The sequence below is a fragment of the Salmo salar genome, chromosome ssa05 (genome assembly GCF_905237065.1).
Source record: "Salmo salar chromosome ssa05, Ssal_v3.1, whole genome shotgun sequence".
Lineage (NCBI taxonomy): Eukaryota > Metazoa > Chordata > Actinopteri > Salmoniformes > Salmonidae > Salmo > Salmo salar.
In genome coordinates this window covers 43745649-43758494 of record NC_059446.1, presented here as the reverse complement: position 1 = coordinate 43758494, position 12846 = coordinate 43745649, and the positions used below count along the sequence as shown (strand labels likewise).

Here is a 12846-nt window from a genome sequence, read left to right as displayed (position 1 = left end):
TGCTAATGACAAGTGAGTACCAGCTGTGTGTGTGTGTGGGGGGGGGGGGGGGTGGGGGGGGGTAGAGTGGACGTGTTTAACTATTCTTGTGGGGACCAGAAGTCCCCACAAGAACAGTACACAAACCAAAAGTTTACCAACTGGGGACATTTTGTTAGTCCCCACGAGGTCATATGCTTTTTCTAGAGGGTTTAGCGTTAAGGCTAGAATTAGTGTTAGGTTTAGAATTACCTTTAAGGGTCGGGGCTAAGAGCTAGGGTTAGTTTCAGGGTTAGGAGCTGAGGTTTAGGTTTGGGTTAAGGTTAGGTTTTTGGGTTAGGGATAGGGTAAGGGTAAGAGTACGTGTTAGGTATAGGGTTAGGGGTTAGGGGTTAGGGAAAATATGATTTTGAATGGGACTGAATTGTGTGTCCCCACAAGGTTATCTGTAGAAGACTGTATGCGTGCGTGTGTGTGTTGCTGGAGAGAGAGAGAGAGAGAGAGAGAGAGAGAGAGAGAGAGAGAGAGAGATATTGTGAGTGGTTAATATCCCTCTCTTTTTATCTCCACATTGCACTGGCCTGGAAAATTGCTTCATTACTAAACATTGAATATTTATGGTGTAAACAGTTCCAAATATCATAACTTTACTTATTTATTAGGTTTTTAATGAATGCTCCAAGTCGTTTGGTTTGTGTAATGACTACATCAGGATTCTGTCTGGGTCTGTCTGGCAGCGTCTTGTTCAAAGAGTTGTACATAACTGTAGATAATCTGATAATGTGACCGGATGGAATGATACTGTAGAGCTGCCCCCCCACTCTTTAGATCTCACTGTGAATCCATGCCTTGACAGAACAGCTCCTAAGAATCTAGAAGACTCCACTGAATTAGCTGGCATAAATGGTGTAATATATGCAGTAGAAGAATAAACCCTTACTATTACAGACAGAAGCAACAATGCTAGTACCAATATGTACAGACAATAGTCTAAAGATATATCTCCCCCCTGTGTGTGAACTGTGTGAGTTAAAAGCTGTTAGTTTTGGAGTATACTGCTATCCCACTCCCAATGGGCCTCGTGAGGTGCCTGGGACGACAGTCTCTCTGCTGGAGAGACATTTTCTTCCTCCCTCTACTCCCAGTCTGTCAGACTGGCTCCCTCCATACAGTTTGTTTTGGGATGAGGAGGAAAACCCATTAATTATGAATGCCATTACTTTGTTTACACATTAATAGTGCCACATTTGGTGTTGAAATGTAAATGTATGAGATGCATTGTGTGTGGCCCTTTGTTCTTAACCTCTGTGATTAAAACACATCACAGTGCATTGTTTTCATTAGCAACATATGCAACTCTTGTTGTTTTTTTTAGCTCTGTTCTTTGATTCTATGAATTACGACAGCAAATAAGTCATTATTGATTTCCCTGCCTGCCACGGATTATCATCAGTCTGGATGGAACAGCCAGTTCCATGGACAGAAGACAATGTTCTAAATGTCTTTATTGTCTGCTGTGATAAAGGCAGCTCAGCACTGAGAGGAGAGAGACAGGTTAGAGAGGATAGGACGGTGTTCTGAGAGCAGAGCCTGTTAGCAGGTCAGAGGTTAGTGGGGTAGACTGAGGTGAACACGCTGAACGCAGACAGCAGCCATTGTTCTCCCACCCCTTATTTTCCCACATGATTCTGTCATCTGTCAGCCCAGGCTCACCTCCATCAAGTGGAAGAAAGGAAATTAAGTGACCTTACCCCGCTGCCATTCTTCACTCTGAAATAGAACATTAGAGCTTCCTTTTTATGAAGTATTTGCATGCACAAGCACCACTTGGAGAGGCTGAGTGGTGAAAGAAAGAATGTCTCCTAGAGGTCTATTTTAAACACTTTAATGGCACCTAGGATAGTAATTACATCTCTTCTTCCAGAGAATGAATTGGACAACACTTGGGTATTGGAAAAAGCCACAGTAGTTCTACTACATAAAACATATTTTGAATGTAGAAAAAGAGGGCAATCTTATAACTATTCCTATAACAATTTATTGTAAACAATTACATACAGTCGAGACAAGTACTCCGTCGATCTGTCAATGGTTGCCTTATCATTTCAGGTATGCATTATCTCAGAGTGTTGTGTGTATATGGATAGTTATTTGCTGTTGGCTTGTTCTAGTGCTGGCTCTGTTTGTGCTGACACCATTCTCAGCAAATGAAGGAGAGATCACACAGACAGACAGGCAGTGTTGCTGTGCTGGCACAGACAGACAGACAGACAGACAGACAGACAGACAGACAGACAGACAGACAGACAGACAGACAGACAGACAGACAGACAGACAGACAGACAGACAGACAGACAGACAGACAGACAGACAGACAGACAGACAGACAGACAGACAGACAGACAGACAGACAGACAGACAGAGACAGTGGTGCTGTGCTGGCCCAGCTCCCAAGAGCCTATTGGGCTTGGCCTTGGACTCATGAGCAGAGCAAGGACATGATGCCATGTGTGCTACTGCTGTGCCATCCTACTGGCAGCAGGCAGTGGCGGGCACTGCCAGGGCAGGCCATAGGAGCACCATGCCACACTACATTACCCACAGGGTCTTGGCCTCTTCCTCTATATTTAATAATTAACCTGACCTGGCTGTGAGCCTCAGAGTCCACTGGTCCTGCTCTCTCTAGCCTTGTACTGTAATCCAGCTTTGGAACCAAACTGCCACTAGGCAAGCCCTGGGGGCAGGGAAGCTAGTGACTCCTCTAAGGACCTGACCTGGCTCAGACAAGCTGGACATGTTAGCAAAAGGCTATTGGTCCATGGCACAGAATTTGGGTTAAGTGTGGTAATTTAACACATGGCTCTTTTTCACTGCAGAGTTTCGTGCCACCGCTATGTCCCCGAGCTGATCTCCAAGCTGTCTTGGTCATGCAGCCATATGCCCCCTCACCCTGTCACAGAAAAACACAGTCATCAATGGGGTGTTGACAGAAAAGACCCCCATCGCTACCCATCATGTTCAATTTCTGCGGTCCTGTCCAGTGTATCTCCGGGTCTTATCATATAACCATGCTTTAGTCTGTAGTGGATGGAGTGTCTTTAGAGGGCTTCAGTAGTGTAGTGTGGCTTTTATTGTGTTATAAAGCTTAGGCCTTTGAGGATCCAATAGCTGAACCAGTAGCGTGACAGAGAAGGTTGAAAGAGTGTGGAAGAATAAGTACGTAGGTGGTGAGAAAGCAAACTGCCTCCTTAAGGCATTTATTGTCAACCGCTAGAGCTGTTACTTTCTCCAGCAGTAAAGTACAGTACGCCCCTGCAACACCTTTAGCTAGTCTAGTGTTGACACTTTCAATAGGGAGAATAAATTGCTTATTATAAAGCATTATGTCAGTGTCCTTTGTTCTGCAGTTATCTGTTGTGTTTAATGAAAGGGGAAGGGTTTATTTTTCAGATACATTATTCTCTGAATAACATTTTGCCCTAGTACAACACGGAGCGAGAGAGAGAGGGAGAGAGAGAGAGAGAGAGAAAGAGACAGTGCTTGTGCGTGCATGTGTGTGTTAATATGTTTATAGTATTGTGTATATTAGTGAGCCTCTTTTTACTAGTCTTTACAGTGGTTTGCATGTTGTGACTGGATGTGTGTGTTGGTAGAGTCAGCCTGGTTTATGCTGCTCTGCCTGCATCTCAGGGCTGGATGGAGGGAGAGAGGGATATAGAGAGGCAGATGGCGCTGTGTGATTGATGGGGCTGTCTCCTGCTGTCTGCAGTCTGTGTGGATCTGGGAGTCATGTCAATGACAGGTGGACTCATCTCGTCCAACTCTGTGTCCGCCGCTGAGAGAGCCGGTGCCGCGGCGGAGTGCTGAGCAGAGAGAGCACGGGGCCGGGTGTGTGGCTGGCGCCGAACATGAGGCAGAGCACAAGGCTGCTCTTAGCAAAACGATGACAAAAGAAAGCTGCGTCACAGCACATCAGTGCATTACTCACTCCAGTGGAATGAGATCAGTCCGGTGTCACAGAGGGCTAGGTAGTGCTGCCGGAATATGAGGCTGGATGAGAACAGCTAAAGTAAAGATTTATCTATCACACAATCTATGTTTATGTATAATATATCTTGCCTTCTTTTTATCTAAATGTTTTTCTTTATATTTTCAATTTTTTCTCTCTCTCTCCCTCTCTCTCTCTCTCTCTCTCTCTGTCTCTCTCACTCTCTCTCGCTTTCTCTCTCTCTGCTACCCAGCATCCCTGTGGCCACGTCTCGGACCACTGACCCGGGCCTCTCCAGCGGTGCCTCGGGCAGCTCCAGCGAATCAGAGAGCAGCTCCGAGTCAGACTCAGATAGTGAGAGCAGCTCCAGTGACAGTGAGTGTAACGGGGCCTCCCGGACCGCCACCCCAGAGGTACAACACAATCACTCCTTACTATACTGTACCAACCAAGCATAGTCAGAATAAAACTAACTGAACTATCAACCAATACTCAACCAGTATTATGCCATAGAGGGAAACATGTACCCTATTATTTTAGGCTCCTGAAAGACACAATATTACACTAATACCATCTAATATCACTAAAACAACATTTTGATTGAGGGGAGAAAACTTCCCGTCTACTCTAATATCCCTATAATTTTGATAGGATTAAACTAGCAGACCTTCTTGGTTTAGACCTCCACTGTAGAGACTTGCATGACACCTAAAGCAGCTAAAGCACCAGGCACAGTTGTATTCCACAGAGGGGCAGTCTGTTTGACCCGGGTAAATATTTACCACAGTGCATCTGGGCACCCTCTACAGACCATGTGACTTCCTGTCCACCAGGGAACAGCCAATGGGAACAGCCAGGAGGACCAGGAAACGGCCCTGTCTGTCTTTAGGGATGTCTATTTCCCTCTCAAAGTGCACTCTACTGATGGTTTACTAAAGAGTTCCAGGAGGGCCCAGGAGTTTTCCAGCAGCCATGTTAGATTGTTAATGTAGTATTGCTGCAGGTGCTTTTAACTCCAAAATCCCCCTGCCCAGAACAGCTTAAATCCACCACCCCAACTGATGGGATGTAAAGGCTGGGGCTTTCACAGATGAAATAGTGTGGAAGATTAAATTTTATGAATGCTTGCATCAGACTGGAGAGTGTGTGTGTTAGCCCCAGCTTTACACTCAGTGGTTTTAATGCTTCATTCCTTAGTCAATTCATTTCCAGCACTTCCTTTCCGAATGATTTGCTATCATTTAGGAGATCATTCAAGACAGTCTTTATGATTTCATATGAAAGATTTATACTTGTCTAGGGGCATAATGGTAGAAAACAAACGATGTGAGATAGCATGGTTGATGAAAACATGGCACTCAGAGACTGCCGAATGGCACAAGGAAATTATGGGAGAGCACTACTCAGTCTGTCATGAGTTTATGAGAGCCTATTTTAATGGCCGCTTCATCACAAAATGTTGTCATTGGTTTGCGGGTGTCATAATATAACCCTGAAGAGACAATTGAATTATCACATTTTACTTTCATGAGTCAACACAGTGTTTTATGAAGCTACGTAGTCTACTATCAAACCAAACTTGGATCTAACTGTATATTCTTTGTCCTTTCTGCTTTTCTTCTCTCACAGCCTGAACCTCCATCAACAAACAAATGGCAGCTGGATAAGTGGCTGAACAAAGTGACCCCACACAACAAAGCACTTATCAATACCCAGCCAGAGAGAGAGAGCCATGGGCTCAGCAGCTCCCAGCCTGACCACAGCCAACAGGCCCCTGAGGGCCAGGGCCCGGCCCCAGGGAAGAGCAAGCCTGGCCCCACCGCCGTGCTGGCCCCAAACGACCCCAAGGAACGGGCCCTCCTCAGCCCCATAAGAGAGAAGGCCAAGCCTAAGACTGGACCAAAAGTCTCAGAGGGCAAGGGTTCAAAGGTCAAATCCCCAGCCGTGGTGGCGGTGGAGCCAGCCCCACCCAGGCGCAGCTTGGGGAAGAAACAGCCGAAGAAAGTGGAGCGCTCGTCCAGCCTGGAGGAACACACCTCCTGGTCCAAGCCCATCAACCCCACCATCAGCACTACCCCCAAGGAGAAGGACCCTCCATCCCTCCTGGAGCAGCCCAAGTCCAGGACCAAGAGCACCAGTGGGAAGACTGCCCCTAGGAAGGAGCCTCGCACCACCACTACCACTACAATTACTCCAGCTCCTCCTCCCCTGGCCCCAGTCCTGGAAAAGAAGAAGCACAGGGGGCCCAGCAAGATCATCCCCAAATCCAAGGAGTTCATTGAGACAGAGTCTTCGTCATCTGAGTGCCACTCTGAACCAGAGGAGCTGATCAAGATCCATAACCCTCCCTGTCCAGGACCCAGCAGTCTGCAGACTCTCAAAGCAGCCAAGGACTGCAACAGCAATATCCTGACTGTCAGTAGCCTTACCAGCACCTGCAGCTCTTCCATATCCATCCCAGACCCTGGGGCCGTGGACCTCCTAGGGGACCCCCTCTTCTCCTCCGTCCCCATCGTCCAGAACAAACTGCTGTCCCCTCTCAGGGACTTTGAGGACATCAAGTCACTGTGGGTGAAGATTGAGCTGAGCTTCCTGTCTAGGGTTCCAGGGCAGGACCCCCCTGAGCCCCCTTCTGTGAAAGTTGAGCCCCGGGAACCACGTGAACCCAGAATTAAGCACAGACGACAGTCCCCCGCCAGTCTTCAGTCTACCCCTGTTGAGAAACCACCTAGCAAGGCCAAGAGGAAACACAAGGCAAGCACAGAATCTTTCTCACTCTTTTTTTCTCTATTGGTACTGGCTGGTATTGGTTTATAGGATAATGGTTAGTGTGTCAATGGAGGAGCAGTGAGAAACGTGTTAGTAGTATGTTCAATTTGGGCCGGTAACCAAAAGGTTGCTGGATCGAATCCCTGAGCTGACAAGGTGAACATCTGTCGTTCTGCCCCTGAGCAAGGCAGTTAACCCACTGTTCCCCGAGCTCCGAAAACTTGGATGTCGATTATGGCAGCCCCCCGCACCTCTCAGATTCAGAGGTGTTGGGTTAAATGCGGAAGACACATTTCAGTTGAATGCATTCTGACTAGGTATCCCCCTTTCCCTTTCAATGCTGACTGAGCTGTTTGTTTGTGTGTTCCTCAGATGGACCATTGTGACGCTGTCGGCGGAAGCAAGAAGTTACGGTTGGAGAAAGACTCCTTGCTTCTTCCCCCATGCATCTCACCAATACACAACCACAAGAACATTAGCACAAAAGAGTAAGTGTTGGCGAACCACTCACAGCAGTTCTTACTTACACATCACTATGGTTACTGGATGAGAAAAGGAATGTGTAGAGCATTGTGTTATGTAAGTGTTTAGAGGGATGTACATAGTCATTATGGGTGTCCGCAGTGCAGTGGAGGAAAAAGTACCCAATTGTCATACTTGAGTAAAAGTGAAGATACCTTAAATAGAACATGACTCAAGTACAAGTGAAAGTCACCTGGTAAAATACTACTTAAGTCTAAATTATTTGGTTTTAAATATACTTAAGTAAAAGTAAACATATCAATAATTTCAAATTGCTTATATTAAGTAAAACAAACAGCACAATTGTCTTATTTTTGTATTATTTACAGATAGCCAGGGGCACACTCCAACACTCAGACATCATTTACAAATGAAGCATTTGTGTTTTGTGAGTCCACCAGATCAGAGGCTGTAGGGATGACCAGGGATGTTCTTTTGATAAGTGCGTGAATTGGACCATTTTCCTGTCCTGCTAAGAAGACACTTTTGGGTGTCAGGGAAAATGCATGGAGTGAAAAGTACATACATTTCTTTAGGAATGTAGTGAAGTAAAAGTAAAAGTAGTCAAAAATATAAAAAGTAAAATAAAGTACAGATACCCCCAAAAAAGACTTAAGTAGTACTTTAAAGTATTTTTTACTTAAGTACTTTACACCACTGCCACAGTGTAATTACAGGCTATTATATTTCCTACGTGTATGGTAGTACTGTATGTGTTGTGAAAGGCTACATCCTCAGTCAAGGTCCAACCAGTGTAGATCCTCCTCAGAGAGCAGGCTGGGACATACAGGAGAAGTGAGGTTGCTCCCCTACACATTTATCTTTAGCTATTGCTAGCTCTCTCTGCGGTGTCCTGTGTCCTACAGCATTAAGGTAACGTGACACTGACAAGAGAGCTAATGCTAATTTTAGATATTCAATTAGCGCTGCAGAGACCTACTGCTCGATGAAGGGACGCTGGTGACAAGGGTCAGAGGGTTGAGCAGAATGAGTCCGGAGGACGGAGTGTCCACTGAGCTTTACCACTAATCACTACACATATCTTTAATATGATTACCTGAGCTATGATATATGAGCTGGCACGGGTATCTAGTGCAGAAATGCTGAACCCTTTGGTCTGGGCTGAAATATGACCTGCCTAGTAGCCTTTAAATCAGCCAAATTTAGACAGCCTCAAAGCAAATCTTCACCCTTTTAATCAGATTGGCCTCAAAATGAGCAGAACCCCGGTCAGTCCATTTATGGCATTAATAAAAAGCATCTTTGCTCAGATTGGAGAGTAAAGATGCTTTTTATTAATGCCGTAAACGGACCGACCGGGATTCTGCTCATTTTCAGGCCCATAAAACAAGACAAAATGCTGCTGTTCAAAAATAACCTGAGGAACATAATCCTAATTAGGTTTTCTGACTGCGTTTTCCCTGTTAGTGCTTTAGGCGCTCTTGTGCTAGCTAAGCATTTTTTTCTCGTATATCAAATCCCCATGAGTTTAGGGAAAGGGAGGCGAAATAATCTATTGTTGCAAACAATGTGAGAAATATAGTAGCAGCGGGAGGCGAGGTTTCTCGCTACTACTGTACGTCCTTGGTGGTTTTTAAAGTCCTTATTGACTTTGAGGAAGGGAAAGTATTCAAGGCAACTTCTCCACCTGCCTCTTATCTGTTAACATAGAGAACACTATTGTTAACAGAAGCCCCATGTGGGCACACACAGCTATACCGAGAGAACCCACCTGGATACAGACTGCAGTCTGCTGTGTTCCCCTGTGAGGGGCCAGGCTCCTGGAGCAGGAGTGGATATTAGAAGGACTGTAAATCTAAGCAAAAGTGCTTTCTGTCATAACAAACTGCCTTTTCACTGCCTGATCAATCAATATTTTGACCCGTCAGTGCACTACAGGGCTATTTGTAGGCCTATTTCTGGGCTGCATCCTTAGAGGGTCAGAGGCACTGGGAAAAAAGTGAAACAGTTCTATGGTTTTATACCTTTTTTTTTTACCCAAAACCAAGTGAAAGTTATATGTTGAAGTTATATTAAATATCATTGATCTACTCATGTTCTGTTTTTATTGTAATTGAAGTCTCTAAAATGCGTTACCACCATAACCTTCTACGATAAAACCCAACTACTGATAGTGAAAGTACCGACTCTATGCCTTAGCGCTAATGCTGCGTTTGATTTAGTCTTATAATAAAAACAGAAATAATCTGCCATTCTAACAAACAGAATATTCTGTCTAAGGCCAGCTGTTTTCTTTGAACCCTGTACATAATGTCTGTACTTCCCAATTTTACAAATGCCTTAAACAGTCAAGCAATTTCTATATTATTTTCATCCATCTACCACTTTGATGACATAAGACATGAGATTTGCTGGTATTTCAAAGGCTGTGAGAACTTGCCGTCCCTCTCCAGTATTGTAGTGAATAACATGGCATAACAGCAACAGAGTGAGAGAGCAGGCCAAGCAATGTTCTTCCTTTATGTCCCTTTCGATAACACTTTATTTAAAGGGTGTCTACATACGGATGTTATAACACTTCATGAACCATTCATAACACTTCATAAACCATACATAAGCATTTCATAAATGTTCCTGTATGTGTCTTTGCTCAGCTCTCTGAGGAAACAGCCCAGGAAGAGAGAGGAGAAGCGAGAGCTGCTGCCTCCCCTGCTTTCTCCGCTCTCCGACGAACCCCCTATACGCCAGCGCAGGACCAGCGAGTGTTCCTCCTTCAGCCAGGAGGGCGGTGCTAGCAGCGCCACCAGCACCTTATTACTACCCACCCTCAGTTGCTCTCTGCCCCACTTCTCCTCATCATCCTCCTCTTCCTCACACAAGCACCGCAGCAAAGGAGAGAGCAAATCCTTCTCACGTTCCAAGACAAGCAGTGTAAGTAGGGGAAAGCTGATCATGATGAAACTAGCAAAAATGTATACTGTAGTTGTTCTTGGCCATTATTATACAGTATTGTCAAATATTATTTAAAACTGTCGTATTGCTATCATTAATTACTGAGCAATTTTGCGGTTTATTGTTTTTTTGGATGGTTTATTATTTTAAAGTATGATACTTTTGCATCCACTCTCGTTTGCTAATAAAATGTGTCTTCTATAATTTGTTGTGTAGAGAAGTTGGTAGATGAGGCTGTTGCTGCAGATTATTTCTTTGCTCCAGCAACTACCACTATTTCCTGTGTTTTTGCAAATCTAATGACCCTTTGGAGGGATTTCAAAACCACGTGCTGAATATGTTTAAAGCCAGGACAGAAAAAATACACGGTCACAACGTAGTAACAGCAGTCCAAATCACCAGGATGAATCATTACAGTATTATTAGACTTACTGCTGGATGCTAATTATCATATTAATTGGCCCTGCCATCTCACAGGAGGAAGATACCCATAGCAAGCCGTCTGGTAGTTTCCATGGCAACGGTCAGTCAGATTCTGACGTTTGGTCCAACCCGTCATCTCTGTCCATGGACCACATCGAGCCTAGAAGGCCCAAGCTAACGTTCAATAACACGTATGTATGAGTAACTAACTAACTTCTCCAAACACTCCAAAAACACAATTTTTTTCCCCCTGATGCACAGACAGATTTTAATGTCATGATGCATGTACTAATTTAAGTCTCAAACATGATTAAAATGTCACTGCATGTTGAAGCATTTGTGGGATGTGATTACAGAGTTAAGTTCCTCTATGTGTATAATTCAAAATGAAACATGAAACATTTAACATGTGGAGGACAACTACAACATGAACAACTGCAATCCAGGCAGTTGCAGCACTGTTAGACAAAGTGGCAAACACATTTTTCTGTCACTGATCAGTTTGTATTTCTAACATACTGTAAGACTAACCAAAGTCTCACTGTAATTGTTATCCACAGAGTTCACAACGCAGACTACTGCATGCAAGAAGCCAAGAAACTAAAGCACAAAGCAGATGCACTGGTAAGCTGCTGTTTTATTACAGTTTAAAACAGCACCTGAAAATGTATTAAAAACATTTAATTCAGCATTTACTTTGATAGAGATATATTACACAAACTAAATTGTTCTTCTTCCTTAGATTGTATTTTGTCTGAGCCAGGCAATAAACACACTCTGTTTTAGTCAGTCACATGACATCACAAATATGAATAGCAACCGAGACCAGTGTGATAATACCATTATCAAATACATGCCAACGTGCCATTAGCAAGCAGCAGCTCTTACTGAGCCTATTAGAGAATAAGTATTCCTGCTGAATAGCTCTTAATAACAGACAGACACTGGTCTTAGCTGAAGAATGCTAGTAGGTGTGCAGAGGATAGCGTAGAGCCCTTGTTGAGACCTGTAGTCTTTTCTAAGTGAGGCTGTGTGATCTATCACAAAAGGAGCTCTTACACACCTCTTCAATGTCCTCAAAGAGGGGCTTGGGCCTAGGCGACGGGCGTGATTTACCAACACACTCATATGGCCCTAATAATTGGATTCCAGCAATTATCTCCCCAGACATTGTCCTTTATCGAAAGTTACATCCACTTGGGCATAAATCTGATCTGCGAGGTAAAGCCAGCCATGAATACAAAGTGAAGGGAATTGATTGCCCTTGTTACATGACTGTAATCGTTGAGCTGTAATGAATCTTCCACCAGCCCGGTCGGTATGTGGTAAAAGGGGCTTACTTAAAATGGATAGAACCTGCTTGAGAGGTGCTTTCAGTGGAGAGTGGTGTGTAAATCTATTTTATTTTACACTCATGTGCATTTATGAGTCATATGCCTATTATTTGTTGTCTGCACTTTGGGTTTGTATTTTGGCTCCGTGGGCATATATATACTTTTTTCTCCAGAAAACAGAAAAATATCAAAAGAATGTTCCCCGAACATTAATGTGACATTGTTATTTTTCCTTCTGATTAAATCTGCTTATTATCTGTTTTCACAAGAGCTTTGAAGCTTTGGAAAATGATTCAAAATGAGGAGAATATTTTGTGGCCGTGTAGTGTTGTGAACTTAATGCTGATCTTATTCAATGGTTCCATTGTTTCTTCACAGATGGAGAAGTTTGGCAAAGCCATTAACTACGCTGATGGGGCGCTGTCGTTCATCGAGTGTGGCAACGCCATGGAGCGGGATCCGCTGGAGGCCAAGTCTCCATACACTATGTACTCTGAGACGGTTGAACTCATCAGGTCTGTGTCACCACCAATGTGCCCCTCCCTCCCATCCTGCTCAGGCCAGGTATCCCCACCTGCCCTCAGTGAAAATGAGCATCATTATGTCCAGCGCTAATCCAGTCTACCCCACAAGTCAAGGCAATTAGCAGCCCTCATTTTATTAATGGCAGGGAAAATGAAAATAGATGGACCTTGTAGCTCATCATTCTACCCAGGGATTCATGCATGGCTGATTGAAATCTTTTCTTCAAAAACTATTAGACACAGAAAATGACACAAGGCTGGTCGTTCTATGGAACGTCCCCTGGCTTTATGGATATTGAGTCATGCTCTTTTTTTGTTATTTGAATTGAAATGAATGAATTCTGAAAAGGAAGAATATTTGAATATGATCTATGTTTTTGTCTGTTCTGCTTTT

The 12846-nt window shown here is 44.1% G+C and overlaps 1 protein-coding gene across 3 annotated transcripts in view; it reads left to right on the top strand.

Annotated features, from left to right (window-relative positions):
- LOC106604958 (AF4/FMR2 family member 2) overlaps window positions 1-12846 on the top strand; it is a 176305-nt gene that overhangs the window by 152844 nt on the left and 10615 nt on the right. For all 3 annotated transcript variants that reach the window (XM_014200135.2, XM_014200134.2, XM_014200133.2), the window contains 7 exons: window positions 4221-4380; window positions 5597-6721; window positions 7109-7224; window positions 9874-10150; window positions 10649-10785; window positions 11155-11218; window positions 12307-12443. In XM_014200135.2, the coding sequence (XP_014055610.2) occupies window positions 4221-4380; window positions 5597-6721; window positions 7109-7224; window positions 9874-10150; window positions 10649-10785; window positions 11155-11218; window positions 12307-12443 (2016 nt within the window). The remainder of the gene's footprint in view (window positions 1-4220; window positions 4381-5596; window positions 6722-7108; window positions 7225-9873; window positions 10151-10648; window positions 10786-11154; window positions 11219-12306; window positions 12444-12846) is intronic.